The sequence below is a fragment of the Salmo salar genome, chromosome ssa04 (assembly GCF_905237065.1).
Source record: "Salmo salar chromosome ssa04, Ssal_v3.1, whole genome shotgun sequence".
In the NCBI taxonomy this organism is placed as follows: Eukaryota; Metazoa; Chordata; class Actinopteri; order Salmoniformes; family Salmonidae; genus Salmo; species Salmo salar.
In genome coordinates this window covers 58,880,575-58,906,112 of record NC_059445.1, presented here as the reverse complement: position 1 = coordinate 58,906,112, position 25,538 = coordinate 58,880,575, and the positions used below count along the sequence as shown (strand labels likewise).

General features: G+C 43.5%; 1 protein-coding gene across 1 annotated transcript in view; it reads right to left on the bottom strand.

Moving 5' to 3' along the window:
* Positions 1-12,476: 12,476 nt before the first annotated feature.
* LOC106603485 (G protein-coupled receptor kinase 6-like) overlaps positions 12,477-25,538 on the bottom strand; it is a 43,090-nt gene continuing 30,028 nt past the window's right edge. The window contains exons 9-16 of the mRNA XM_014197245.2: positions 23,103-23,293; positions 22,632-22,669; positions 21,053-21,142; positions 20,642-20,850; positions 20,148-20,285; positions 19,641-19,778; positions 18,004-18,138; positions 12,477-16,044 (exon numbers count right to left, since the gene is read on the bottom strand). Coding sequence (XP_014052720.1) covers positions 15,994-16,044; positions 18,004-18,138; positions 19,641-19,778; positions 20,148-20,285; positions 20,642-20,850; positions 21,053-21,142; positions 22,632-22,669; positions 23,103-23,293 — 990 coding nt within the window. The 3' untranslated portion in view covers positions 12,477-15,993. The remainder of the gene's footprint in view (positions 16,045-18,003; positions 18,139-19,640; positions 19,779-20,147; positions 20,286-20,641; positions 20,851-21,052; positions 21,143-22,631; positions 22,670-23,102; positions 23,294-25,538) is intronic.

Genomic DNA, 25,538 nt, shown 5'->3' with positions numbered 1-25,538 from the left:
GGCAGCAGAGAACTGGAAGGAAAGGCGGCCAAATGAGGTGTTGGCTTTGGCGATGACCAGTGAGATATACATACCATACCCCATAATAATAATGCAAAAACATGTTTTGGGAAATTTTTGCTAATTTATTTAAAATAAAACACTGAAATGTCACATTTACATAAGTATTCAGACCCTTTACTCAGTACTTTGTTGATGCACCTTTGACTCCGATTACAGCCACGAGTCTTCTTGGGTATGATGCTACAAGCTTGGCACACCTGTATTTGGGGACTTTCTCCAATTCTTCTGTGCAGATCTTATCAAGAGCTCATCCCTCAAGGACACTCAGTGTCCCGAAGCCACTCCTGCGTTGTCTTGACTGTGTGCTTAGGGTCGTTGACCTGTTGGAAGGTGAACCTTCGCCCCAGTCTGAGGTTCTGAGCACTCTGGAGCAGGTTTTCATCAAGGATCTCTCTGTACTTTGCTACGTTCATCTTTCCCTCGATCCTGACTAGTCTCCCAGTCCCTGCCTTTGAAAAACATCCCCGGAGCATGATGCTGCCACCACCATGCTTCACTGTAGGGATGGTGCCAGGTTTCCTCCAGATGTGATGCTTGGGATTCAGGACAAAGAGTTCAATCTTGGTTTCATCAAACCAGAGAATCTTGATTCTCGTGGTCTAAGAGTCCTTTAGGTGCCCTTTGGAAAACTCCAAGCAAATTGTCATGTGCCTTTTACTGAGGAGTGGCTTCCGTCTGGCCACTCTTCCATAAAGGCCTGATTGGTGGTGCTGCAGAGATGGTTGTCCTTCTGGAAGGTTCTCCCATCTCCACAGAGGAACTCTGGAGCTCTCTGAGTGACCATCGGGTTCTTGGTCACCTCCCTGACCAAGGCCCTTCTCCCCTGATTGCACAGTTTGGCTGGGTGGCCAGCTCTAGGAAGAGTCTTGGTGGTTCCAAACTTCTTCCATTTAAGAATACTGGAGGCCACTGTGTTCTTGGGGACCTTCAATGCTGCAGAAATATTTTGGTACCCTTCCCCAGATCTGTGCCTCGACACAATTATGGCTCGGAGCTCTACACGAAACTGTCTCGGAGCTCTACGGACAATTCCTTTGACCTCATGGCTTGGTTTTTGCTCTGACATGCACTGTCAACTGTGGGACCTTATATGGACAGCTCTGTGCCTTTCCAAATCATGTCCAATCAATTGAATTTACCACAGGTGGACTCCAATCAAGTTGTAGAAACATCTCAAGGATGATCAATGGAAACAGGATGCAACTGAGCTCAATTTCGAGTCTCATAGCAAAGGGTCTGAATACTTATGTAAATAAGGTATTTCTGTTTTTTATTTTCAATACATTTGCAAAAATAAAAAAAAAAACTGTTCACTTTGTCAGAGTGGGTTATTGTTAGTAGATTGATGAGGAAATTATTTAATACATTTTAGAATAATGCTGTAATGTAACAACATGTCGAAAAAGTCAAAGGGCCTGAATACTTTCCGAATGCACTGTACATTTTAAGAATATATTGGAATATAACAGACCATTTTCGTTTTTCATAGAATAAAAACCTTACAGTGTAACAACAGTTTTAGTAAGTAATAAGCTACGGTCCAGTTACAGCTTCTTCTGACAAAGTAGAAACAAAAAAAGTGTACTTTTTTGAGAGTGTGCACAGAACAGAGGAAGTGCAATTCTTACATTATTGTTCTAAATTCAATCACTCTTCTTCATCCTCATCATTCAGTTCATTCAAATTCAATTGTAATATATTTTGTCACTCCCATTCAACAACTCCAAATCTCTTTTGCATGTGCTGCAAAGGGATAACTTGAAATAACATGATAAAGGTTAATTTAATAATCGAAAGGGAAAAGGGGACTTTTTGTTGGTGTTGCTTGGGGTTATTTTTTGTTAAGGTGCTTCTGGGGTAGCACCTTTAAGGGGGGGGTACTGTCACGTCCTGGCCAGTATATAAGGTTAATTGTTTTGTAGTTTGGTCAGGGCGTGGCAGGGGGTATTTGTTTTATGTGGTTCGGGGTGGTGTGTTTGTGTAAAGGGTGTTTGATTTAGTATTTCCGGGTTTTGGTTTATGTTTAGTTAATTCTATGGTTAGTCTAGGTTGTGTGTTTCTATGTTTGGTTGATTGGGGTTGGGACTCTCAGTTGAAGGCAGGTGTTGTCTATCTGCCTTTGATTGAGAGTCCCATATATTAGGGTGTGTTTGTATGTGTGATTGGTGGGTGATTGTTCTGTGTTTTGCCTTGTGCCTTACCAGACTGTTTTTGTTGATCGTTCGTGTTTTGTTATTTTGTATGTTCATTTTTGAGATTAATTAAAAATCAAGATGAGCATTCACGTACCTGCTGCGTTTTGGTCCACATTTTCTGATGACGATTTCGCATTATCGTCAGAAGACGAAGACAACAATTGTGACACATTGTCAAAAGCGCAAGAGGTACTGTTGCATGACAAACAGGTGCAATAATATTTTTCTGCCCGTTTGGAAGTGTGAACAACACTAAATACATTTTAGTTAATACCAGAGATTTTTTTTTTTAAAGCCTTTCATGCAGCATACCAAAGTTTAAAAACAGCCCGATTTGTGAAATTGATTTATCCGACATTTTGAGGTTGCATGAGGCTTGCCGATGACAGAATCTGTAGGATATTAAACATACACTCAAATAAAATCAAATACAACAGGACCTTACCGTGAAATGTTTACTTACAAGCCCTTAACCAACAATGCAATTCAAGAAATCGAGTTATTTATATTTACTAAATAAACTAAAGTAAAAAAAATGATTCAATCAAACAGTAACACAATAAATGTGCATAACAATAACGATAATAAATAGCAAGTAGCATCAGTGTAAAAACAAAAGAGTGGCCATTTGATTAGTTGTTCAGCAGTCTTATGGCTTGGGGGTAGAAGCTGTTAAGGAGCCTTTTGGTCCTAGACTTGGCGCTCTGGTACCGCTTGCTGTACAGTACCAGAGAGAACAGTCTATGACTTGGGTGACTGGAATCTTTGACAATTTTTTGGGTCTTCCTCTGAAACCGCCTAGTATATAGGTCCTGGATGTCAGGAAGCTTGGCCCCAGCCTTATGGTCAGATGCCAAGCAGTTGCCATACCAGGCAGTGATGCAACCGGTCAGGATGCTCTCGATGGTGCAGCTGTATAACTTTTTGAGGATCTGGGGACCCATGACAAATATTTTCCGTCTCCTGAGGGGGAAAAGGTGTTGTCATGCCCTCTTCACAACTGTCTTGGTGTGTTTGGATCATGATAGTTTGTTGGTGATGTGGACACCAAGGAACTTGAAACTCTCGACCCGCTCCACTTCAGTCCCATCGATGTTAATGGGGGCCTGTTCGGCCCTCCTTTTCCTATAGTCCACAATTAGTTCCTTTGTCTTGCTCACATTGAGGGAGAGGTTGTTGTCCTGGCACTATACTGCCAGGTCTCTGACCTCCTCCCTATAGACTGTCTCATCATTGTCAGTGATCAGACCTACCACTGTTGTGTCATCAGTGGTGTTGGAGTTATGCTTGGGCACACAGTTATGGGTCAACAGGGAGTACAGGAGGGGACTAAGCACGCACCCCTGAGGGGCCCCAGTCTTGAGGATCAGCGTGGCAGATGTGTTGTTGCCTACCCTTACCATCCGGGGGCGGCCCGTAAGGAAGTGCAGAATCCAGTTTCAGAGGGAGGTGTTCAGTCCCAGGGTCCTTAGTTTAGTGATGAGATTGCGGGCGCTATGGTGTTGACCGGTGAGCTGTAGTCAATGAACAGCATTCTCACATAGGTGTTCCTTTTGTCCAGGTGGGAAAGGGCAGTGTGGAGTGCGATTGAGAGTGGGTTTAGGATTTCTGGCATGATGGCGTTGATGTGAGCCATGGCCAGCCTCTCAAAGCACTTCATGGCTACTGACGTGAGTGCTACGGGGCGGAAATCATTTAGGTAATAATTTAGGCAGGTTACCTTCACACAGGGACTATGGTGGTCTCTGTGAAACATGTAGGTATTACACTGTTGGCCAGGGAGAGGTAGAAAATGTCAGTGAAGCCACTTGCCAGTTGATCCGCGCATGCTTTGAGTACACGTCCTGGTAATCCGTCTGGCCCTGCGGCTTTGTGAATGTTGACCTGTTTAAAGGTCTTGATCACATCGGCTACGCAGAGTGTGATCACACAGTTGTCCGGAAAAGCTGGTGCTCTCATGAATGCTTCAGTGTTGCTTGCCTCGAAGCGAGCATAAAATGCATTTTGCTCGTTTGGTAGGCTTGCGTCACTGAGCAGCTCGCTGCTGGGTGTCCCTTTGTAGTCTGTAATAGTTTTCAAGCCCTGCCACATCCGAAGAGCGTCAGAGCCGGCGTAGTAGGATTCAATCTTAGTCCTCTTTTGACGCTTTGCCTGTTTAATGGTTCGTCTGAGGGCATAGCAGGATTTCTTATAAGTGCCCGGATTAGTGTCCCGCTCCTTGAAAGCAGCAGCTCTAGCCTTTAGCGCCGTGCGGATGTTGCCAGTAATCCATGGCTTTTGATTGGGAAATGTACTTACGGTCACTGTGGGGATGAAGTCGTCAATGCACTTATTGATGAAGCCAGTGTGTCACGACTTCCGCAGAAGTCGGTCCCTCTCCTTGTTCGGGCAGCGTTCGGCGGTCGACGTCACCGGCCTTCTAGCCACCGCCGATCCACTTTTCATTTTCCATTTGTTTTGTCTAAGTCTTACACACCTGGTTTCACTCACCCAATTACCTGTTTATTATTTAACCCTCTGTTCCCCATGTTTGGTTGTGAGTGATTGTTTGTTGTATTGTGGTCCGTATTTGTGGGCTTGGTAATTCTCTTGTATTTTGATGACTTTGAGTAAAGTTACTTTTATTTACTCATCTCTGCTGTCCTGCGCCTGACTCCTCTGCACCAGCTACACATAGATCCTTACACAGTGACTGAGGTGGTATACTCCTCAGTGCCATTTGATGAATCTCAACATATTCCAGTCTGTGCTAGCAAAACAGTCCTGTAGCATAGAATCTGTGTCATCTGATCACTTCCGTATTGAGCGAGTCACTTGTACTTCCTGCTTTAGTTTTTGCTTGTCAGGAGGATAGAATTATGGTCAGATTTGCCAAATGGAGGGCGAGGGAGAGCTTTGTATGCGTCTCTGTGTGTGGAGTAAAGGTGGTCTACAGTTTTTTTTTCTGGTTGCACGTGACATTCTGGCATAAATTAGGTAAAATGGATTTAAGTTTGCCTGCATTAAAGTCCCCGGCCACTTGGAATGCCACTTCTGGATGAGCATTTTCTTGTTTGCTTATGGCCTTATACAGCTCGTTGAGTACGGACTTAGTGCCAGCATCGGTTTGTGGTGGTAAATAGACTGCTACGAATAATATAGATAGTGTGGTCTACCGCTTATCATGAGGAATTCTACCTCAGTCGAGTAATACCTTGAGACTTCTTTAATATTAGACATCCCGCACCAGCAGTTGTACAAATAGACACACACCCCCGCTCCTCGTCTTACCAGACGTAGCTGCTATGTCCTGCTGAAACACGGAGAAGCCAGCCAGCTCTATATTATCCGTGTCGTCGTTCTGCCAAGTCTTGGTGAAACATATATTACTTTTTATTTTCCCGTTGGTAGGATAGTCTTAATCACAGATTGTCCAGTTTGTTTTCCAATAATACCAAGGGTAGTGGTGGTTTACTTTCTCGTCTGCAAATTCTTACAACGCACCACGCCCTCCTCCCCCCTTTTCTCCGTATTTTTTTCACGCTGATGATGGGGATTTGGGCCTTGTCTCGACAAAGCAGTATACCCTTCGCGTCGGACTCATTAAAGAAAAAAATCTTCATCCAGTTCGAGGTGAGTAATGTTCTGTTCTGATGTCCAGAAGCTCTTTTCGGTCAAAAGAGATGGAAGCAGCAACATTATGTACAAAATGAGTTACAAACAATGCGAAAAAAATCACAAAATAGCACAGTTGGTTTGGAGCCAGTAAAACGGCAGCCCTCCCCTCCCCGCCATCACATCTGCATTAAAGGAGCGCCGCTTCTGGAGGAGAATTTTCTTGTTCGCCTATGGCCAAATACAGCTCGCTTATGGCCTTATACAGCTTTTTTTTGCTAATGGCCTCAGTGAGTTGTATAAGGCCATAAGCAAACAAGAAAATGCTCATCCGGAAGCGGTGCTCTTAGTGGCCGGGGTCTTTAATCCGGACGTTCATATGAATATAGGCAACAGAAGCAAGAACAGAAGAATAAGGCTGAGTGACTCACTCATTCCTGGCTTTCATTCAAAATAAGTTATATTATAATGCAGGGTTAAAGACACATTCTTTCTGAATGTCTTTAGCATGCAGTCTCTCCTCTCGCTACAGCTAATGTCATTCGAATTATTATGTAGATTAATATATTTGTAAGGGTTGATGCATTTATTTGTTAGGGCATATCTGGTCTGTGATATTGAGTTAGAAATGTAAAACTTTAGAGTACTTAAGCCTTGAATACATTGCAAGTTTGCTATTTTTTGTCCATTAGGCTACAATAGGACTCAACTCTGACTGACTGTAGCATCTATCAGTAGTCTAAACTATGGCAGAAATTGTGGGATTTTAGGATACTAGGAAAAATAGGATACTTGTGCCTTACAGCCAATTACATAAACGAAGAGTGGATGTTATCCATCACGCAGTGGGACAGTGCAGCTCAAAACTACAGATAACAGAAGGCCAGCTGTTGTGAAAGAATACTTGTGGTTCTTCCTCTATCGCTTCAAGAGGCCTACTGTCCTCCTGGTAATTGTGTGGTTCCAAAGGATAAAGCATGACCTACAGATGGATGTGTGGTTTCAGAGAGAAACCAGCTGCGAGCCTGCGACCAGGCAAAGTGGATGACATCCTTTTCCTGCACAGCAGGGGGGGTCTGAATACTTATGTAAATGTGATATATAAATATAAAAACCTGTTTTTGCTTTGTATATATATATATATATATATATATATATATGACAAAGCAAAAACAGGTTTTTATATTTTTTTGTAAATGATATATATATATATATATATATACATTTACAAAAAAATATAAAAACCTGTTTTTGCTTTGTCATTATGGGGTATTGTGTGTAGATTGATGAGGGAATAAAATAAAAAATAAAAAAATCTGAATAAGGCTGTAACGTAACAAAATGTCGAAAAAGTCAAGCGGTCTGAATACTTTCCGAATGCACTGTAAATGAATATCACCCTGTAGCACTCACTCCTGAGCAAGGCAGTTAAGCCACTGTTCACCGGGCGCCAAAGACGTGGATGTCGATTAAGGCAGCCCCCCGCACCTCTCTGATTCAGAGGAGTTGGGTTAACTGTGGAAGACACATTTCAGTTCAAGGCATTCAGTTGTACAACTGACTAGTTGTGCCCCTTTTCCTTTCTATCATCATGAAGTGTTTTGAGAGGTAGTTAAGGATCATATCTCTTACATCTTACCTGATAACTTAGACCCACTGCAATTTGCATATCGCCCCAACAGATCAACGGATGAAGCAGACGCAATCGCCATCACGCTGTGCTCTGCCCTATCCCATCTGGAAAAGAGGAATACCTATCATAGTGCCCTCCAAGCTCATCACTTAGCTTGGGGCCCTGGGTCTGAACCCCACCCTGTGAAACTGGGTCCTGGACTTCCTGACGGGCCGACCCCAAGTGGTGAAGGTAGGCAACAACACCACCGCCACACTGATCCTCAACACAGGAGCCCCACAAGGGTGCGTGTACAGCCCCCTCCTGTACTCCCTGTTCACCCATGACTGTGTGGCCACACACGTCTCCAACTCAATCATCAAGTTTGCAGACGACACAACAGTGGTAGGTCTGATTACCTACAATGACGAAACATCCTATAGGGAGGAGGTGAGGGACCTGGTGGAGTGGTGCCAGGAAAATAGCCAGTCACTCAACGTCAACAAAACGAAGGAGCTGATCATGGACTTCAGTAGACAGCAGAGAGAGCACGCCCCCATCCACATTGACGGGGCCACAGTGGAGAGGGTGAAAAGCTTCAAGTTCCTCGGTGTGCACATCACTGACAACCTGAAATGGTCCATTCACACAGACAGTGTGGTGAAGAAAGGGAAAGGGGGATACCTAGTCAGTTGTACAACTGAATGCCTTCAACTGAAATGTGTCTTTGGCATTTAACCCAACCCCTCTGAATCGAAAAGGCACAATAGCGCCACTTCAACCTCAGGAGGCTGAATTTTTTTGGGCTTGGCCCCTAAGACCCTCATAAAATTCTACAGATGCTCAACTGTATCACTGCCTGGTACGGCAATTGCAATGTCCTCAACCGCAGAGCTCTCCAGAGGGTGGTGCGGTCAGCCCAACGCATCACCGGGGGCACACTGCCTGCCCTCCAGGACATCTACAGCACCCGGTGTCACAGAGAGGCAAGAAGATCATCAAGGACCTCAGCCACCCGGGCCATGGCCTGTTCAACCCGCCACCATCTAGAAGGCGGAGACAGTACAGGTGCATCAAAGCTGGGACCGAGTGACTGAAAAATAGCTTCCATCTCCAGGCCATCAGACTGTTAAATAGTCACCACTAGCCTGCCCTGAACCTTAGTCACTGTTTCTAGCCGTCTACCACCCAGTACTCTACCCTGCACTTTAGAGACTTCAGTAATGTTTGCATACTGTTTAACCCACTTCATATGTATATACTGTATACTTCTAGTCAAGGCTGATCCTATATAACTACTGCTGTACACACCTTTTCTATTCATATACTGTCTAATTCACACCATTATACACATATGCTGCATATTTATATTCCGGACTCTGACATAGCTCATTCTGATATTTCTGATAATTGTGTGTAATGTTTTGTATTGTTAGGTATTACTGCACTGTTGGAGCTAGAAACATAAGCATTTCGCTGCACCTGTGATAACATCTACAAAATATGTGTACACGACCAAGACAATTTGATTTCGGTCTATTATTGAGGGGACTGTACAAATCATCAAGGACACCCCCCCCCCCCCCCACATGGATTGTGTTTTGCTAGGCTGACTTACACTGTGGCCTTAGTGGTCGGATGCAGTGTCAGGCTGAGATGAAGGAAACTCATTTCCCACATATTGAGGAGGAGTGATATTTTCATTTCACAGCAGGGGTTAACCATTATGTGTGTGGGAAATCACAGTGCTATGTGACCTAAGCCTGACTAAACATCCATAAAGTGTCCACGCAGCAAACTAGCGACACAGGATATTTCCAGTATCGTCCTATAGGGAATAGAGGAATGTGGCTTGTATGTGTGTGTCTGTGTGTGTGTGACTAACGTGACCTAGTGAGTGAGAGCAATAAAAAAAGTCACTTCCCAGTCAGAGACGCTGATCATGTGCTCACTAGCGTGACATCAAAGGCATTCTAACTGTCCATTGTGATTGGTTGTTGTGACTGAGTGTGACTGTGACACGTGGCACACGGAGGTGTAATTCAGATAGATACTATCAGTGACACAGCAGCATCAGGGAGGCCAGGACGGTGCACAATGGAAAGCATTGTGTTGTGACGTTGGGTCCTGCTCACTCTCTCTCCTCCTGGGCTTTATTCATGGGTATTTCCCTGGAAGTTGACTCAGGTAAAGTTCTAATTTCCCAGTAAATGGAGAATACCTCAGGGCACAACATGCGGTCTTCCCGAATGGCACCCTATTACCTATTTAGTGCATTACTTTTGACCAGGGCCCACAGGGTAGGGGCCACTTGGGACGCAGTCATAGAGAGTGACTCAGAAGGATAATGAAATGTAGTGTCTCTTCCATAGAAATGAAACGCTCAGTGGTTTTAGTTTCCTATTATTTATTGGTTGCAAAGAGACTTGATGCACACTAAGTAAATCACACTAAGTGATATAGTCTGAAGAAGAGTCACCACCTAGATACATAGATCTCTAAGACAATCCCTAGCCTTGCCCCATCTACATGATGGAACACTGTTGGTTTCGGCAGCCCTCCATGGCCTTGGTTAACGCACAGACACCAAATATCAGTGTGAGCCATAACCAGCTCTCTTATCACCCTGATAGGAGGGTGATAAGGAAATGTGTTTCTCATGTGTTGTTGTACCTACAATAGCAATATGGACATATCTCAATCAAAAACCCTGGATGAACGGAGATATCCGTACAACGCTGAGAGCCCGTACCGCAGCGGTCAATGTCAGTAGAACAAACTCTGATGACTCGGTGTAATACTATTGCTGCACCATCAAGAGTGTCCTGACAGGTTGCATCACGGACTGGTACAGGAATTGCTCCATCCACAACCACAAGGTCCTCCAGAGGGTGGTGAAGACAGCCCAGTACATCACTGGGACCGTGCTACCACCCATCCAGGAAGGCACGCAACATCATCAAGGACCCCACACACCCGAGCCATGAGCTGTTTTCTCCCTTATTGTAGGGCAGACGGTACTGGAGAAGTCTGATACCAACAGGCTCAGAGACCATTTCTATCTACAAGCCATCAGACTGCTGAACACTTGAACTGGACTGACCACCTGCTTGGATTCTGTGCACCTTAGCACACATGCACTCACTCAAGCACACACCCACACAGACATGGAGATATACAATACATGATCAAAAGTATGTGGACACCTGCTCGTCGAACATCCAATTCCAGTTGCAGATAGCAGATAGCACAATGCAGATTAGTGAAACATTTAAGTGTGACAAATGTGCAAAAAATTAAGAAATCAGGAAGGGGGCAAATACTTTTTCACAGCACTGTAGGTGATACAGATGAATGTGATTGAATGGAGACAAAGTTTTGAATTAAAAGGGTTTGTTCAAAAACTTTGTTCAAAGGTCTCTTTTCCTGAAGGGACCGCAGCTGTGCTCTACATCATCATAGTCATCTGCTCTAATCACTAACTGACTGACTTCACACAGAAACCTTCAACGGTTGAGAGGGGAGGAGAGTTGGGAGACAGGATAGATAGGGTGGTTCTGGTGTTATACTGTATGCTTCAGGGTTGTTGTGGAGAGAGAAATAGAGACTAAGAGAGAGAGAGAGTGATTAAGTGGATAGAGGGTCTCTCTCTCTCGATCTCAGCAACAGCCCAGCCTACCCTGATGATACATTCATGCCATAAAGACTGTCTGCACCGGGCCTCCTTTCAATATTAAAAAACACAAATCTATTTCAAGCATTTCTTTATTTTAAATCCCTCTTAAAGAGGGTTGCCTGGCAACGGTGGGGAGGCTGGTGAGGAGTGAGAGAGAGGAAAAAGAGAGGTGTGAGGGAGGGAGGGAGGGAGGGGCACAGATGATGGTTTGGAGAAGAGGAGAGCCAGACAGATGAAGGCTTTATCAGTACTGTATTGGTGAAAATAAGTGCTGGGACAGAGAAGCACTCTGGTAGAATAGCATGCAGTGATGTGGGAGCTACACAATACACATCATGATCCTACAGGGAGAAATAGTTCAAATGGACGGTGGGCACCAACACCTGAGCAGCCTGACACTTATAATGTCAGGTGATGCACCTGCTGCACTAATGAAGTGCAGCTTTCGCCAAATGAATTATCCCTCTAACTCTTCTCGAAAATCTGATGCCCAAAGGAATGCAGGTGCAGCGGAGGTAATTTGCAATCACGCTCTCGTGATTGGTAGCCCTACCTGAGACTCATAAGCCCAATAGCTGCCCTCGGATCAGAGGGATTTTCCTTTGATCTAATGGTTAAAACTTAATTTTGGTTCTCGAGCGAGAGCTACCGGTTACAAATCCTACCTGTTACACAGGCAACTGTCATCTACACTGAACCAAAATATAAACGAAACATGTAGTGTTGGTCCCATGTTTCATGTGCTGAAATAAAACATCCCAGAAATTGCCCATATGCACAAAAAGCGTATTACTTTCAAATTTTGTGCAGAAATGTGTTTACATCACTGTTAATGAGCATTTCTCCTTTGCCAAGATAATCCATCCACCTGACAGGTGTGGCATACCAAGAAGCTGATTAAACAGCATGATCATTACACAGGTGCACCTTGTGCTGGGGACAATACAAGGCCACTCTAAAATGTGCTGTTTTGTCATACAACAGTTCCACAGATGTCTGAAGTTTTGAGGAAGTGTGCAATTGGCATGCTGACTGCAGGAATTTCTGTCTGTAATAAAGCACTTTTGTAGGGAAAAATGTATTCTGATTGGCTGGACCTGGTTCCCCAGTGGGTGGGCTTGGCTCCCAAGTGGGTTGGCCTTTGCCCTCCCACTGGGGAACCAGGTCCAGCCATGATTGCGCCCCTGCCCAGTCGTGTGAAATCCATAGATTAGGGCCTAATGAATGTATTTGAATTGACTGATTATATGAACTGTAACTGAGTAAAATCGTTGAAATTGTTGCGTTAATATTTTTGTTCGTTTGCAAGATTGAATTACACAAGACACGCCAAAGCTAAACAAAAAAAGTTTTATTGAAGTAAAATACTTTGTTACATGGAGGTCCTGTTTGACTGGCCATGACTAATGTACATTTTCACAGGCACCTACGGAGACAGATTAGAGGCAGACAGTACGAGTTGATAGAAGGGAAAGAGAGAGAGAACAAAAGAGCTCAAACAAACAACACATCAGAGTGATACATAGCATGTACATGGCACATGTTCACATCTTCCTCATTATTATTATCATCGAGTCCACTTTCATCAATCATCATTGTCAACATATGAGGTTGATCATCATCATCATCATCATCACTATCCTCTCGGTTGCTTCCATTTGGCATGTAAACACAGTAGGACAACAGAGACCTACGTAATGGTCTCCAGTGACACACAGTACGACATTTGGCCTTGCAGAAGACAGTGTGGGAAGGCAATGGAGTCAGAGGAAGTTAACATGAATAAAGTCTCAAACCTTCCTGAGCTCAGGGAGGTATCACACATGCAACGTAACAAACGTTGTGACTTGGACTTAGATACAATAGATCAGACAAAGAATACTAAGTGCTTGATTTAATATGGTATTTAAAGGATATATGGACTTTCAGATACTTTTTTTTTTCACCTCATACTCAAACATGTTCTCCAAGTGAAGTGTAACACAAAGTGTGCCTCCAAGGTGTGAGGGCTTAGTGCAGTCTGAACATAGTTGGCAAAATGTCAAGAGTATGGCAACACACCAAAAACATTTACAGAACACAGAAAACAGTTTGGAGCGAACACATAGGTAAAAACATTGAGCACATGATAAAAAATAAATAACTGAAATAAAATGTAGAAGTATTGTACAGGTAGATAAAGATGGCAGGATAATGTTAGGAAGGAAGCACCTTACTAAAGACACGACCAGTTTGACTGCCTAGCATTAGCATAGCCTAGCATTTCAGTTCAGCACATGGTGCACCAAATAGCTTTTTACAGCTGCTGTAGCTCACCAGAAAGGCTTGTAGAATCACAGAAGGTGTGTAACACAATATAACATAAACACAGATAAATATTAAAAGCATAAGTAAATGTCCCTGAACCCTTTAAAGTCAAAGTAAGGTATGTGACACATGAACTGGACAAGGCCATGACTTAACTGTCTGGCACTAACTGCCATTTTCACTTCACAGATAGTCTTTTCACATAGGGAACAGCGCTATAGTTTTCAACTGTCATTCCAAACTTTGAACAAGCATATCTCCTGTCCCGTTTGAGCTTGAATTGTTGTTACTTATAGGCCCAAGGGGGTGCAGCATCATTCGTGGGGAAAACATGTTTACTGTTGCATTGTTTAGATTTACATTTGATTGAGTTGTCAAATAACACGAATTCAATGAGAAATCAACAAAAAATGTCACCATGTCATTGGATTTAGGTTAAAAGTTGGGTGAAAAAAAATACAGAATTCCCTGACGTTGCTGACTTCTTGCAAATCCAATCAGTTTCCACGTTGATTCAACGTCATCACAGATTTTTTTTTTTTTAATTCAGTTATTGCCCAGTGGGTCTATTCCGTTCTTTACTGAGGTAAAAATTAAGTATATGTTTGGCAAATTTAACTGTTCTCATACCCACTGTCAAAACCTGTTGCTTTGTGCTCTCCTGTTGGGCTTGGAATACTAACAGAGATTTAGACATCCTCCTGATGTTCCGAGAACGTTCCTAGAACTCCCTTGTACAGTAGCACGTTCACTCATCATGACCAGGACAGAGAGTCTAGTACAGGGTTTCTCAAACTCGGTCCTGGGGATCCCAAGGCATTCTCGTTTTGGTTTTTGCCCTTACACTACACAGCTGATTCAAATAATCAACTAATCATCAAGCTTTGATTATTTGAATCAGCTGTGTTGTGTTAGGGCAAAAACCAAAACATGCAACCCCGCGGGTCCCCAGGACAGAGTTTGTGAAACACTGGTCTAGTGGTTATGGTAAAATATGGACACACAAAACATCAGTGCATTGCAAGAAGAAAGTGTCAGAGGTGTGACGTGGATGCAGACAGACAGAGAGGCCCTCCCTCCTCTCTCAATGTGTAAGCCTGGCTCAGGAGCACATTGTAAAGACAAATCATAATAATCAGACTAGAAGTCCTGCTCTAGTATCACGGTGGAGCTGTTGTTGTTGTGGTTTTAACTTTACACCGGGTAAAAAAAAGTCATATTGCTAAATAAACAAAAGTAGCATAACTTTACACGGTACAGTACGGTATTGACTGGAATGTAGGCAAGTTCATCTGAGAATCACACACAATAAAACACAATTCAATGAGAGATGGGGATGGTAAGAGGAGTTTTGGAAGTCTCTTTCACTTCCGTTGGGAGTGCCGAGGTTGCCATGGAGATGGCTTAACCTCTCCGTAACCCCTCCCTTCCCCTTTGACCCCTCTTCCTCAGTCTGATAGAGTCTCTGGTAAGGAGGGTTCAGCGGGGGATACCATAGTCCCATAGTCTGTCAAGGAGCTCAGTCCTTTTATAGTCCAACATCCACAAGGAGAATCCCACTGAGTTACATAATGCACAGACACACATCAGCATGGCAAAGGAACACATGAGGTACAACAGCGGCAGAAGAGACAGGAGAGAGAGAGAGAGAGAGGCAGCATGGTCTGAAGCACCTTGAATGGGAAGGACTTAATTATTCAAATATTTTGAGGATAAAAGACAAACCAGTTTGGTCATGAGTGCACCGCTAAATTAAACTCAGGAGCTCTGTGACAAAAGTGTAGCAATCTAGAGGATGCCATGGTAGAGGAAACTCCAAGGCCATTCTCGGCTATCCACGTGTTACGAAAAGGTCCCTTTTGGCAATTGAATTAGTGTACTAGAAAATTCCCTTCTCTAGCTCATAATGTGGTTGGGAACTAACATGCTTTTTACCTAAACCATGATTCTTAGGAAGACACATATAGGACTTTAGAGGTCACATTTTTGATACACTTGTTTGCACTTGTGCACTTACATATGCATCGTTCAGTCATATCTATTTGGCTTACATCAAATGTCCCTAGATAGAATGTACATATCACCTCATACTAAGAGTTCCCCTCAGTCTTCAATTTCCTTTTAAGCCTACACTTCACACAAATATCCTAATTTGATTGTCTAGAATTGCACGAAGTAAATATTAATAATATATATTTTGAATATACATTTCAAATAAAATAAAAATTGTTAGCAATCTGAGCCCCGTCGACACTTTTTATAAGACAAAGAAAAGGAGAAAGAAAAAGAAAAGTGTCTTGCGATATTGGCTGAGAACATCATCAACAGATGAGGTGGGGGGTTGACAGTATGGTCACAGCTGTTGTTGCCATGCATGAAAATGTGGACGGATTCTGAATCATGATTACATTTAAATAACATGGACTTTATGGCTATATATTGAAAATATACATTCCAATATTTATATAGAACTATCTTAAAAATACAAATGTGCAAAATTTGTAAACAAATTAGATCCTCGGTGAGGCTGGGAGGAGGGTGCTCAGTCACAGCCTGGTGGGCTCCTCATCACTGTCGCTGCAGTTCCCACAGCAGTCCTGACAGAGGGCGACAGAGAGCAGGCAATTATCAGGAGGCCCAAAGAGAAGTTTACGAGGACAAGTATTGATAAGGAAACAGGAAACCATTATGTAAGCTTCAGGAGCATGATCTGACAATTCATCTCGATGGTTGTACAGTCGTCTCAAATAAAACTGTTACTCTGGACCCGAATCACTCTTGACGAACATATCAAGAATATTTCCATATTCCTAACATTGCAAAAATCTGAAACTTTTTGTCCAAAAATAATGCAGAAAAGCTAAGCCATGCTTCTGTCACTTATAGATTAGACTACTGCAATGCTCTACTCTCCGGGCTACCCGGATAAAGCACTAAATAAACTTCAGTTAGTGCTAAACACGGATGCTAGAATCTTGACTAGAACCAAACATTAGCTCATAATACTCCAGTGCTAGCCTCTCTACACTGGCTTCCTGTTAAGGCTAGGGCTGATTTCAAGGTTTTACTGCTAACCTACAAAGCATTACATGGACTTGCTCCTACCCATCTCTCCAATTTGGTCCTGCCGTACATACCTACACGTACGCTACGGTCACAAGACGCAGGCCTCATTGTCCCTAGAATATCTAAGCAATCAGCTGAAGGCAGGGTTTTCTCCTATAGAGCTCAGTTGTTATGGAATGATCTGCCTATCCATGTGAGAAACGCAGACTCGTTCTCGACCTTTAAGTCTTTACTGAATACTCATCTCTTCAGTAGGTCCTATGATTGAGTGTAATCTGTCCCAGGTGTGCAAAGGTGAACGGCAAGGCTCTGGAGTGACGAACCGCCCTGCTGTCTCTGCCTTGCTGGCTCCCCTCTCTCCACAGGGATTCTCTGCCTCTGACCTATTACGGGGGCTGAGTCACTGGCTTACTAGTGCTCTTCCATGCCGTTCCTAGGAGTGGTGCATCACGTCGTGCCAGGCTTTTTTCGCTATACTCGACTTGAGTGGTTGAGTCACTGACGTGATCTTCCCGTCAGGTTTTGCGCCCCCTCGGGCTCGTGCGGAGATCTTCGTGGGCTACACTCAGCCTTGTCTCAGGGTAATAAGTTGGTGATCTGTTGATATCCCTTTATTGGTGTGGGGGCTGTACTTCGGCAAAGTTGGTGGAGTTATATCCTGCCTGGTTGGCCTTGTCCGAAGGTATCGTCGGACAGGGACACAGTGTCCCCAGAACCCGCCTGTCTCAGCCTCCAGTATCTATGCTGCAATAGCCTATGTGCCGGGGGGCTAGGGTCAGTACGTCTTATATGGTGAAATTCTCCTGTCTTATCTGGTGTCCTGTGTGAATGTATGTACGCGCTCTCGCTCTCTCCCTCTTCTCTTCTGCTCCCCCCCCCACCCCCAACCCCCACCCCAACTGACATTTACTCCTGAGGTGCTGACCTGTTGCACCCTCTACAACCACTGTGATTATTATTTGACCCTGCTGGTCATCTATGAATGTTTGAACGTCTTGAAGAATGATCTGGCCTTAAATGGCCGTGTTCTGTTATAATCTCCACCCGGCACAGCCAGAAGAGGACTGGCCAACCCTCATAGCCTGGTTCCTCTAGGTTTCTTCCTAGGTTCCTGCCTTTCTAGGGAGTTTTTCCTAGCCACCGTGCTTCTACATCTGCATTGCTTGCTGTTTGGGGTTTTAGGTTGAGTTTCTGTATAAGCACTTTGTGACATCTGCTGATGTAAAAAAGGGCTATATTTGACATGATGTACTACAGTACCCATACTGCTCGTTGTGAGATCTTACACAGAGCATTATGGGTGATGTAGTACATCATGCTACAATAGGTGCATTCTGGCTTATCAAAAAATCCCCATAGTCAATAAGAATCCATACACCTACAGCCCAAAACATACAGAGACCTAACAAATCAAGTATAACATATAATGTAGAATCGATGACACACACACAACACTGAGGTTTTAGGTTTAATAAGGTTGAGGATCTAACCTGTCTCCCAAAAAGCCTCTGTAGCAGCCCCTGTTTAGGAGCAGGCGAGGGCAGTCCTCTCCAGTCCAGGTCCGGGGGAACTGTCCCGTCCGTATGAAACACGTTGAGCTCCTGAAAGCACTCTGACTCAATCATCTGGAACCAGAAAAAACAATCCGATCACAACCTCAAACCCCAAATCCATAGTTTAACAGCTTCACTGATAAAGGGACATGTCAGGGTAAATAACAGCTTCACTGATAAAGGGACATGTCAGGGTAAATAACAGCTTCACTGATAAAGGGACATGTCAGGGTAAATAACAGCTTCACTGATAAAGGGACATGTCAGGGTAAATAACAGCTTCACTGATAAAGGGACATGTCAGGGTAAATAACAGCTTCACTGATAAAGGGACATGTCAGGGTAAATAACAGCTTCACTGATAAAGGGACATGTCAGTGTAAATAACAGCTTCACTGATAAAGGGACATGTCAGGGTAAATAACAGCTTCACTGATAAAGGGACATGTCAGTGTAAATAACAGCTTCACTGATAAAGGGACATGTCAGGGTAAATAACAGCTTCACTGATAAAGGGACATGTCAGTGTAAATAACAGCTTCACTGATAAAGGGACATGTCAGGGTAAATAACAGCTTCACTGATAAAGGGACATGTCAGGGTAAATAACAGCTTCACTGATAAAGGGACATGTCAGGGTAAATAACAGCTTCACTGATAAAGGGACATGTCAGGGTAAATAACAGCTTCACTGATAAAGGGACATGTCAGGGTAAAAGACTTTGAGACGGCGTACTAAACGGCACCCTATTACCTACATAGTGCACTACTTGGGCCCTGGTAAAAAGTACTGGACTACATAGGGAATAGGGTGCTTTTTGGGACGCACCCTGAGTGTCTTTTGCCAGGATATTGATCAGAACATCAGTATGATGAAAGTGAAGGCCATCTTGATAGGAAGGGGAAGAGAAAGCACTAAAATAGGAGTCATTTGGCCAGTGTCTCTGTTGGCCATAGCTGATGGCAAAATAACTGACTGACACTCTTTGTCTTTGAAATGACTCATAGTAAATGTGGTGTTTTAAAACGGGCTGATGTTAAATCTAACCACATCAGTGATTCAGAAGACTTAATATGATACTTTCTAAGGTTGTGTCCCAAATGGCAGCCTATTCCCTATACAGTGCACTACTTTTAACCATAGCCATGTGTCTTCTTGGTGCCAAAGCAGCTGTTTTGATACAAATCACAAGTTGCTTTTATAACCCACTGCTATCTCAATTGGCCCGGTGTCCGTCTGTCTGTCTGAACTGCTACAGACAGTAGCCTGCAGTATTCTCTGGACTACGACCCCATTAGCCTACAAAAACATATTTTCTGACCTCCTTAGTAAATATGGGTCTGTGTGGCTTGACCTAGTGCTTCTATATTGGGCCTTTCCTAAATATTGCTCATTTGTATACCTGGGGGATAGTGTCTAGCGTCTGCATACTGAGTGTCTTCATATTGCATGAGACAAGTTACAATTAATTTACTGGTCCAGAACGTTACGTGATGTGAAACAGGTTCATAGATGAAAAGATTGAGTACAGGTTGCTTCCTTTTGGTGTGTGTGTTATTGTGTGACCTCTGACCTCCATTTGCCAGGGGATGGACACGCTGCCTGTGGACACTTTACAGTAGAATGAGTCATCTTTGGGCTCCAACTCTACCCCCTTGACCGTGGAGAACTGCTCGATGTCCAGCACGTCCTTACAGTAAATGGCCTGGGGCTGGGGAAGCAAACAACAATGTATGTCTGCTGTACATCCTGTGTTGCATGCACTGTACATTTATGTAATCACGTGCTTGTGCTCTGACAATGCCTTCTTAACTACTCTCGAGGGGATTAATAAGGACATATGGCATATAAACACATCCGTGCACATACACTATAACATTAACAAGTGGAGGCAGCTGATTCAACCCATACGAGAAGACTACCATAGAAAGACCAACACGCTAGGTGTTTCATGTCATGGCAGTGTCACTACACAGTGATATTCTTGGATGTGTCACTCTTGGAATCTATCCAAATGATGCATTAGGGATGATGACATCTGTACAGTAAACAGATTGGGTCACGCAGTGTGTTTCCTTACATCAGGGGTGAAGGGGGCCTTCAGCCTGCCAGCTTTCAGCCTCTTGAAGTTGATGGATCGGAAGATGGGGTGGGCCTTCACCTCCGTAGCCCCCTCCCCCTGGCAGCCCAGCCTCTCACTGGGCTCTTTGGCCAGCAGCTGGGCAGAGACATGAGAGAGTGACAGCAGTGTTACTAAGCAACAAAGTAAATATGTTATGCTGTTATACTGTTGAATTATGCACTGATCTGCTGTATGTGTTTGGAGTTAGTTTTAAAATCATGACAGACAACCTTTTTGCTTATGATATTACAAGCCATAGAAAACCTGAATAAAAGCGTCCTTCATGCATGTACGTCATGAATGCAAATCTCTTGAAAACATGATGCTGCCTTCACAAATAAATTATTACCCTAAAGATATATTTTGATATGCAAAGCAAATGCCTGTGCCAACCAACAACAAAGCATGATCCCATGTTGTTGACAATATGAGGAGGTACTATAGTCAGGTACCATTTTGCAGAGGGACTTGGCGTCCTCTGAGAACTTGTCTGAGTACTCCTCCTCCACGTCTCTGACCAGCCTCTCTACGTCCTCACGTTTGATCTTCTTCTTGCGCTGCTGGAAGGGAGACTGGCCCTCGATCATCTCATACAGCAGACAGCCCAGCGCCCACCAGTCTGGGCTGAATGTGTAGCGCTCATTCTTCACCACCTCTGGAGCTGACACACACACACACACACACACACACACACACACACACACACACACACACACACACACACACACACACACACAGAGACATGATTACAAATAATGAAAGTACCATTTACATTTGTACTGTTCATTATACAGTAGTACAGTAACAGTATTTGAAAAAAAGTTTTGAATATCTTTTGCTGAATGGTGTTGAATGGTGCTTACCCATGTACCCTACAGTGCCCACCCGACCCTTGATGGTCTCTTCCTCGGGAACGTGGACTGCCAAGCCCAGGTCTGATATCCGGATATGACCTAAAGGAACACGGCACAACACACACTGTTACAGTACACCACCACCTAATGTTACAGTACACCACCACCTAATGCTGAAACACTTAACCTCATGTCATATCACATGCTATCCCCACAAAAGATGCATCTCAATCGAGATATCCGAATATGACATGAAACAACATACATACAGTATCACAGACACATTACATATAACACACCTCAACGCTGTGACACTTAACCTTATGTCATATGACATGCTATCCCCACAGATTATGCATATCAATGGATATGGCCAATCACGATGCAACAAAACAAGACATACAGTATTACATATAACACACCTCAACGCTGTGACATTCAACCATACGTCATATAACATGCCATCTCCAGTCTGGAGTCTGGACCACAGACTATGTATATCAGGGCATCCTTGAGTAAAGCAGATCTTATGAAAGCCATGTACCTTGGAAACCTTATGTTGTTTGCTAAAGAGCACTACTCAGTGGCCGCAGGTTTCACTGACAACCTTGAAAGAAAGCAGGAGCCCTCCGGTCTTGAGAGGTCTTTTGATAGACAATGTACTCCCTCTATTGGTGAATTACAGAACGACAGCCTCGGTTCACACATGCAGTAAGGCAGTAGTTACTGTACCAACTCTGGTTGCAGAGAGCTATAGTGTGTGTAGGCTTTTGTTCCAGCCCATCACTAACACACCTGATATATTATTAAATTAATCATCAAGAACTTGATTAGTTTAATCAAGTGTTTTAAAGTAGTGCTCGGCTGGACCAATAGCATTGTTCCAGGACCATGGGGTGGTCTCCAGGACCAGGGGTGGTCTCTAGGACCAGGGATGGTCTCCAGGACCATGTGGTGGTCTCCAGGACCAGGGATGGTCTCCAGGACCAGGGGGTGGTCTCCAGGACCATGGGGTGGTCTCCAGGACCAGGGATGGTCTCCAGGACCAGGGGTGGTCTCCAGGACCAGGGATGGTCTCCAGGACCATGGGGTGGTCTCCAGGACCAGGGATGGTCTCCAGGTCCATGGGGTGGTCTCCAGGACCAGGGGTGGTCTCCAGGACCAGGGATGGTCTCCAGGACCATGGGGTGGTCTCCAGGACCAGGGATGGTCTCCAGGACCAGGGGTGGTCTTCAGGACCAGGGATGGTCTCCAGGACCATGGGGTGGTCTCCAGGACCAGGGATGGTCTCCAGGACCAGGGATGGTCTCCAGGACCATGTGGTGGTCTCCAGGACCATGGGGTGGTCTCCAGGACCATGTGGTGGTCTCCAGGACCAGGGATGGTCTCCAGGACCATGGGGTGGTCTCCAGGACCATGGGGTGGTCTCCAGGACCATGGGGTGGTCTCCAGGACCAGGGATGGTCTCCAGGACCATGGGGTGGTCTCCAGGACCAGGGGTGGTCTCCAGGACCAGGGATGGTCCATAAAACATTTATTTACTTGTATAGTGGGCATTCATATTATTTCCATCTATATCTTTACTCACCATGGTCATCCAATAGTATGTTTTCAGGCTTCAGGTCCCTGGACAAAAGACAGCAATACCAGGAGTTATAAAACCAATAACTAACTTCTATCTCTTCCATCAGCCTTGTGAGCAGCTGACAGACAGATTTACAAAACTTTGAAAGCTCTCAGCTCTTTGTCTTCCTTTGTCTCTCTTTCTCTCTCCCAACGTCTTGCCATCTATCGTTCTCCCAATTTCTCACTCCCTCCTATCTATCTCTCTCTCCATCCACTCTTGTAAGCTGATAGTTGTGTAAACACTAAATATGTTCCATAAAGTTCCTGTAGCCTTGTATGCAGGAAGTCGAGTACCCGCTGAACCATTCTATCAGAACAGCCTTGTGTGTGTGTGTGTGTGTGTGTGTGTGTGTGTGTGTGTGTGTGTGTGTGTGTGTGTATTTCCGTGTGCGTGTCTGTTCCTGTGTTTGAGTGTGCCTGTGTGTAGCCTCACCTGTAGACGATCCTCTCTTTGTGCAGGTCCTCCAGGCCACAGGCCAGCTCTGCAGAGTAGAACACAGCCCTCTTCTCCTCAAAGCCGGCCTCTCCCATGTGGTAGATGTGGAACTTGAGGTCTCCCCCGTTCATCAGAGTCAGCACTAGACACAGAGCATCCTTTGTCTCATACGCGTACGCTAGACTCACCTTCAAGACACACAGACAACATGGTCGTATTCATTAGGCACCAAACAGATGAAAACAAAACAAAACTGACTAAAATGTGGAAGGATTACCTGAACTTGTTCAATAAGAAGTGTTTTTTTTGTATTTTGTTGCAGAACGTTTTGCTCATTCTGCTATGGTGTGCCCTAATGAATAGGACACTTGGCTAAGAGACCAGTTTGAAAATCATATTTCTACTACTGTAAATTCCGGACTATAAGCCGCAACTTTTTTCCCAGGCTTTGAACCTCGCGGCTTAAACAATGACGCGGCTAATATATGGATTTTTCCCGCTTTACATTTTGTTTTCTAAAAAAAAAACACATTCTGTGACGTGCTCAGTTTTTTGGCGGCATGAAGCTTTCATTAGACCAATGAAATTGCCGAACGGGTTAAGGTCAAACAACTTTTTTGTTTACTGTTTAGATTAAATCGAGCGCTCTCAAACTTCCCATCATTCTGATTACGGTAGTCATTTTTTCACCCTCATCATGGCAAAGACACGGAGAAATGCATATGATGCAGCTTTCAAGTTGAAGGTGATTGATCTGGCTGTTGGAAAAGGAAATAGAGCTGCTGCACGGGAGCTTGGTCTTAATGAGTCGATGATAAGACGTTGGAAACAGCAGCGTAAGGAATTGAATCAGTGCAAAAAGACAACTACAGCTTACTGCAAATTTTTTTATTTTTTGTTACAAGCCATGTTTTGTTAAAGCCTATTTATTTTTGTTACAAGCCGTGTTTCGTTAAAGCCTATTTATTTTTGTTACAAGCCGTGTTTCGTGAAAGCCTATTTATTTTTGTTACAAGCCGTGTTTCGTTAAAGCCTATTTATTTTTGTTACAAGCCGTGTTTCGTTAAAGCCTGTGTAAAGTTAATTTGTTTCAATGTACCGGTAGGCACCTGCGGCTTATAGACATGTGCGGCTTATTTATGTTCAAAATAATATTTTTTTTTAAATTCAGTGGGTGCGGCTTATATTCAGGTGCGCTTAATAGTCCGGAAATTACGGTACTTCTAATATACACAATTAACAAAGCTATGAGGTAGGAGAAGGAGAGTAGCATTTGTGGGAAACAGAATTAACATTTAGCCACTTTTGGCTAGCACATTGGACCATTTATTTGGACAAATAAAATACGCCGAAATTATGTGTGGGGTCACTTGAAATGAAAACAAACCCAACTGAATCAAACACTGATGTTATCTTTGAATTAATAGTGTTATTCTTCTTCTTATTATTATTCTGATCTGATCTGAGTTATTAGACAGTAGTCTGGAAGAGCCATCTAGACTCAAATGGTCAACATTTTTAATGTTGCGGTCAAAAGCTGAGTTGGGTCAACAGTTTAGTTGTGGTCGACAGTTGAATTGACTGAGTTCAGTCAACTTGACATCTATATAAGGAAAAATGAGTAAGTGGTGCATCATATATGAATGTAGTTCATATATACATTACAATACAAAACATTAAGAACACCTGCTCTTTCCAAGACAGACTGACCAGGTGAATCCAGGGAAAAACTATGATCCCTTATTGATGTCACTTGCTAAATCTACTACAATCAGTGTAGATGGGAAGAGACAGGTTAAAGAAAGATTTTTTAGCCTTGAGACAATTGAGACATTGATTGTGTGTGTGCCATCCAGAGGATGACTGGGCAAGGCAAAATATTTGAAGTGCCTTTGAACAGGGTATGGTAGCAACTCAATATTAGGAAGGTGTTCTTAATGTTTTGTACATACAGTACCAGTCAAAAGTTTGGACACACCTACTCATTCAAGGGTTGCTACTTTGAAGAATCTTAAATATCAAATATATTTTTATTTGTTTAACACTTTTTTGGTTACTTCATGAATCCATATGCATTATTTCATAGTTTTGACGTCTTCACTATTATTCTACAATGTAGAAAATTGTAAAAATAAAGAAAAACCCTTGATTGAGTAGGTGTGTCCAAACTTTTGACTGGTACAGTATACATACAGCTGAAGTCAGAAGTTTACATACACCTTAGCCAAATACATTTAAATACATTTTTTCACAATTCCTGACATTTAATCCTAGTAAATATTCCCTGTCTGAGGTCAGTTAGGATCACCACTTTATGTTAAGAATGTGAAATGTCAGAATAATAGTAGAGAGAATGATTTATTTCAGCTTTTATTTCTTTCATCACATTTCCAGTGGGTCAGAAGTTTACATACACTCAATTAGTATTTGGTA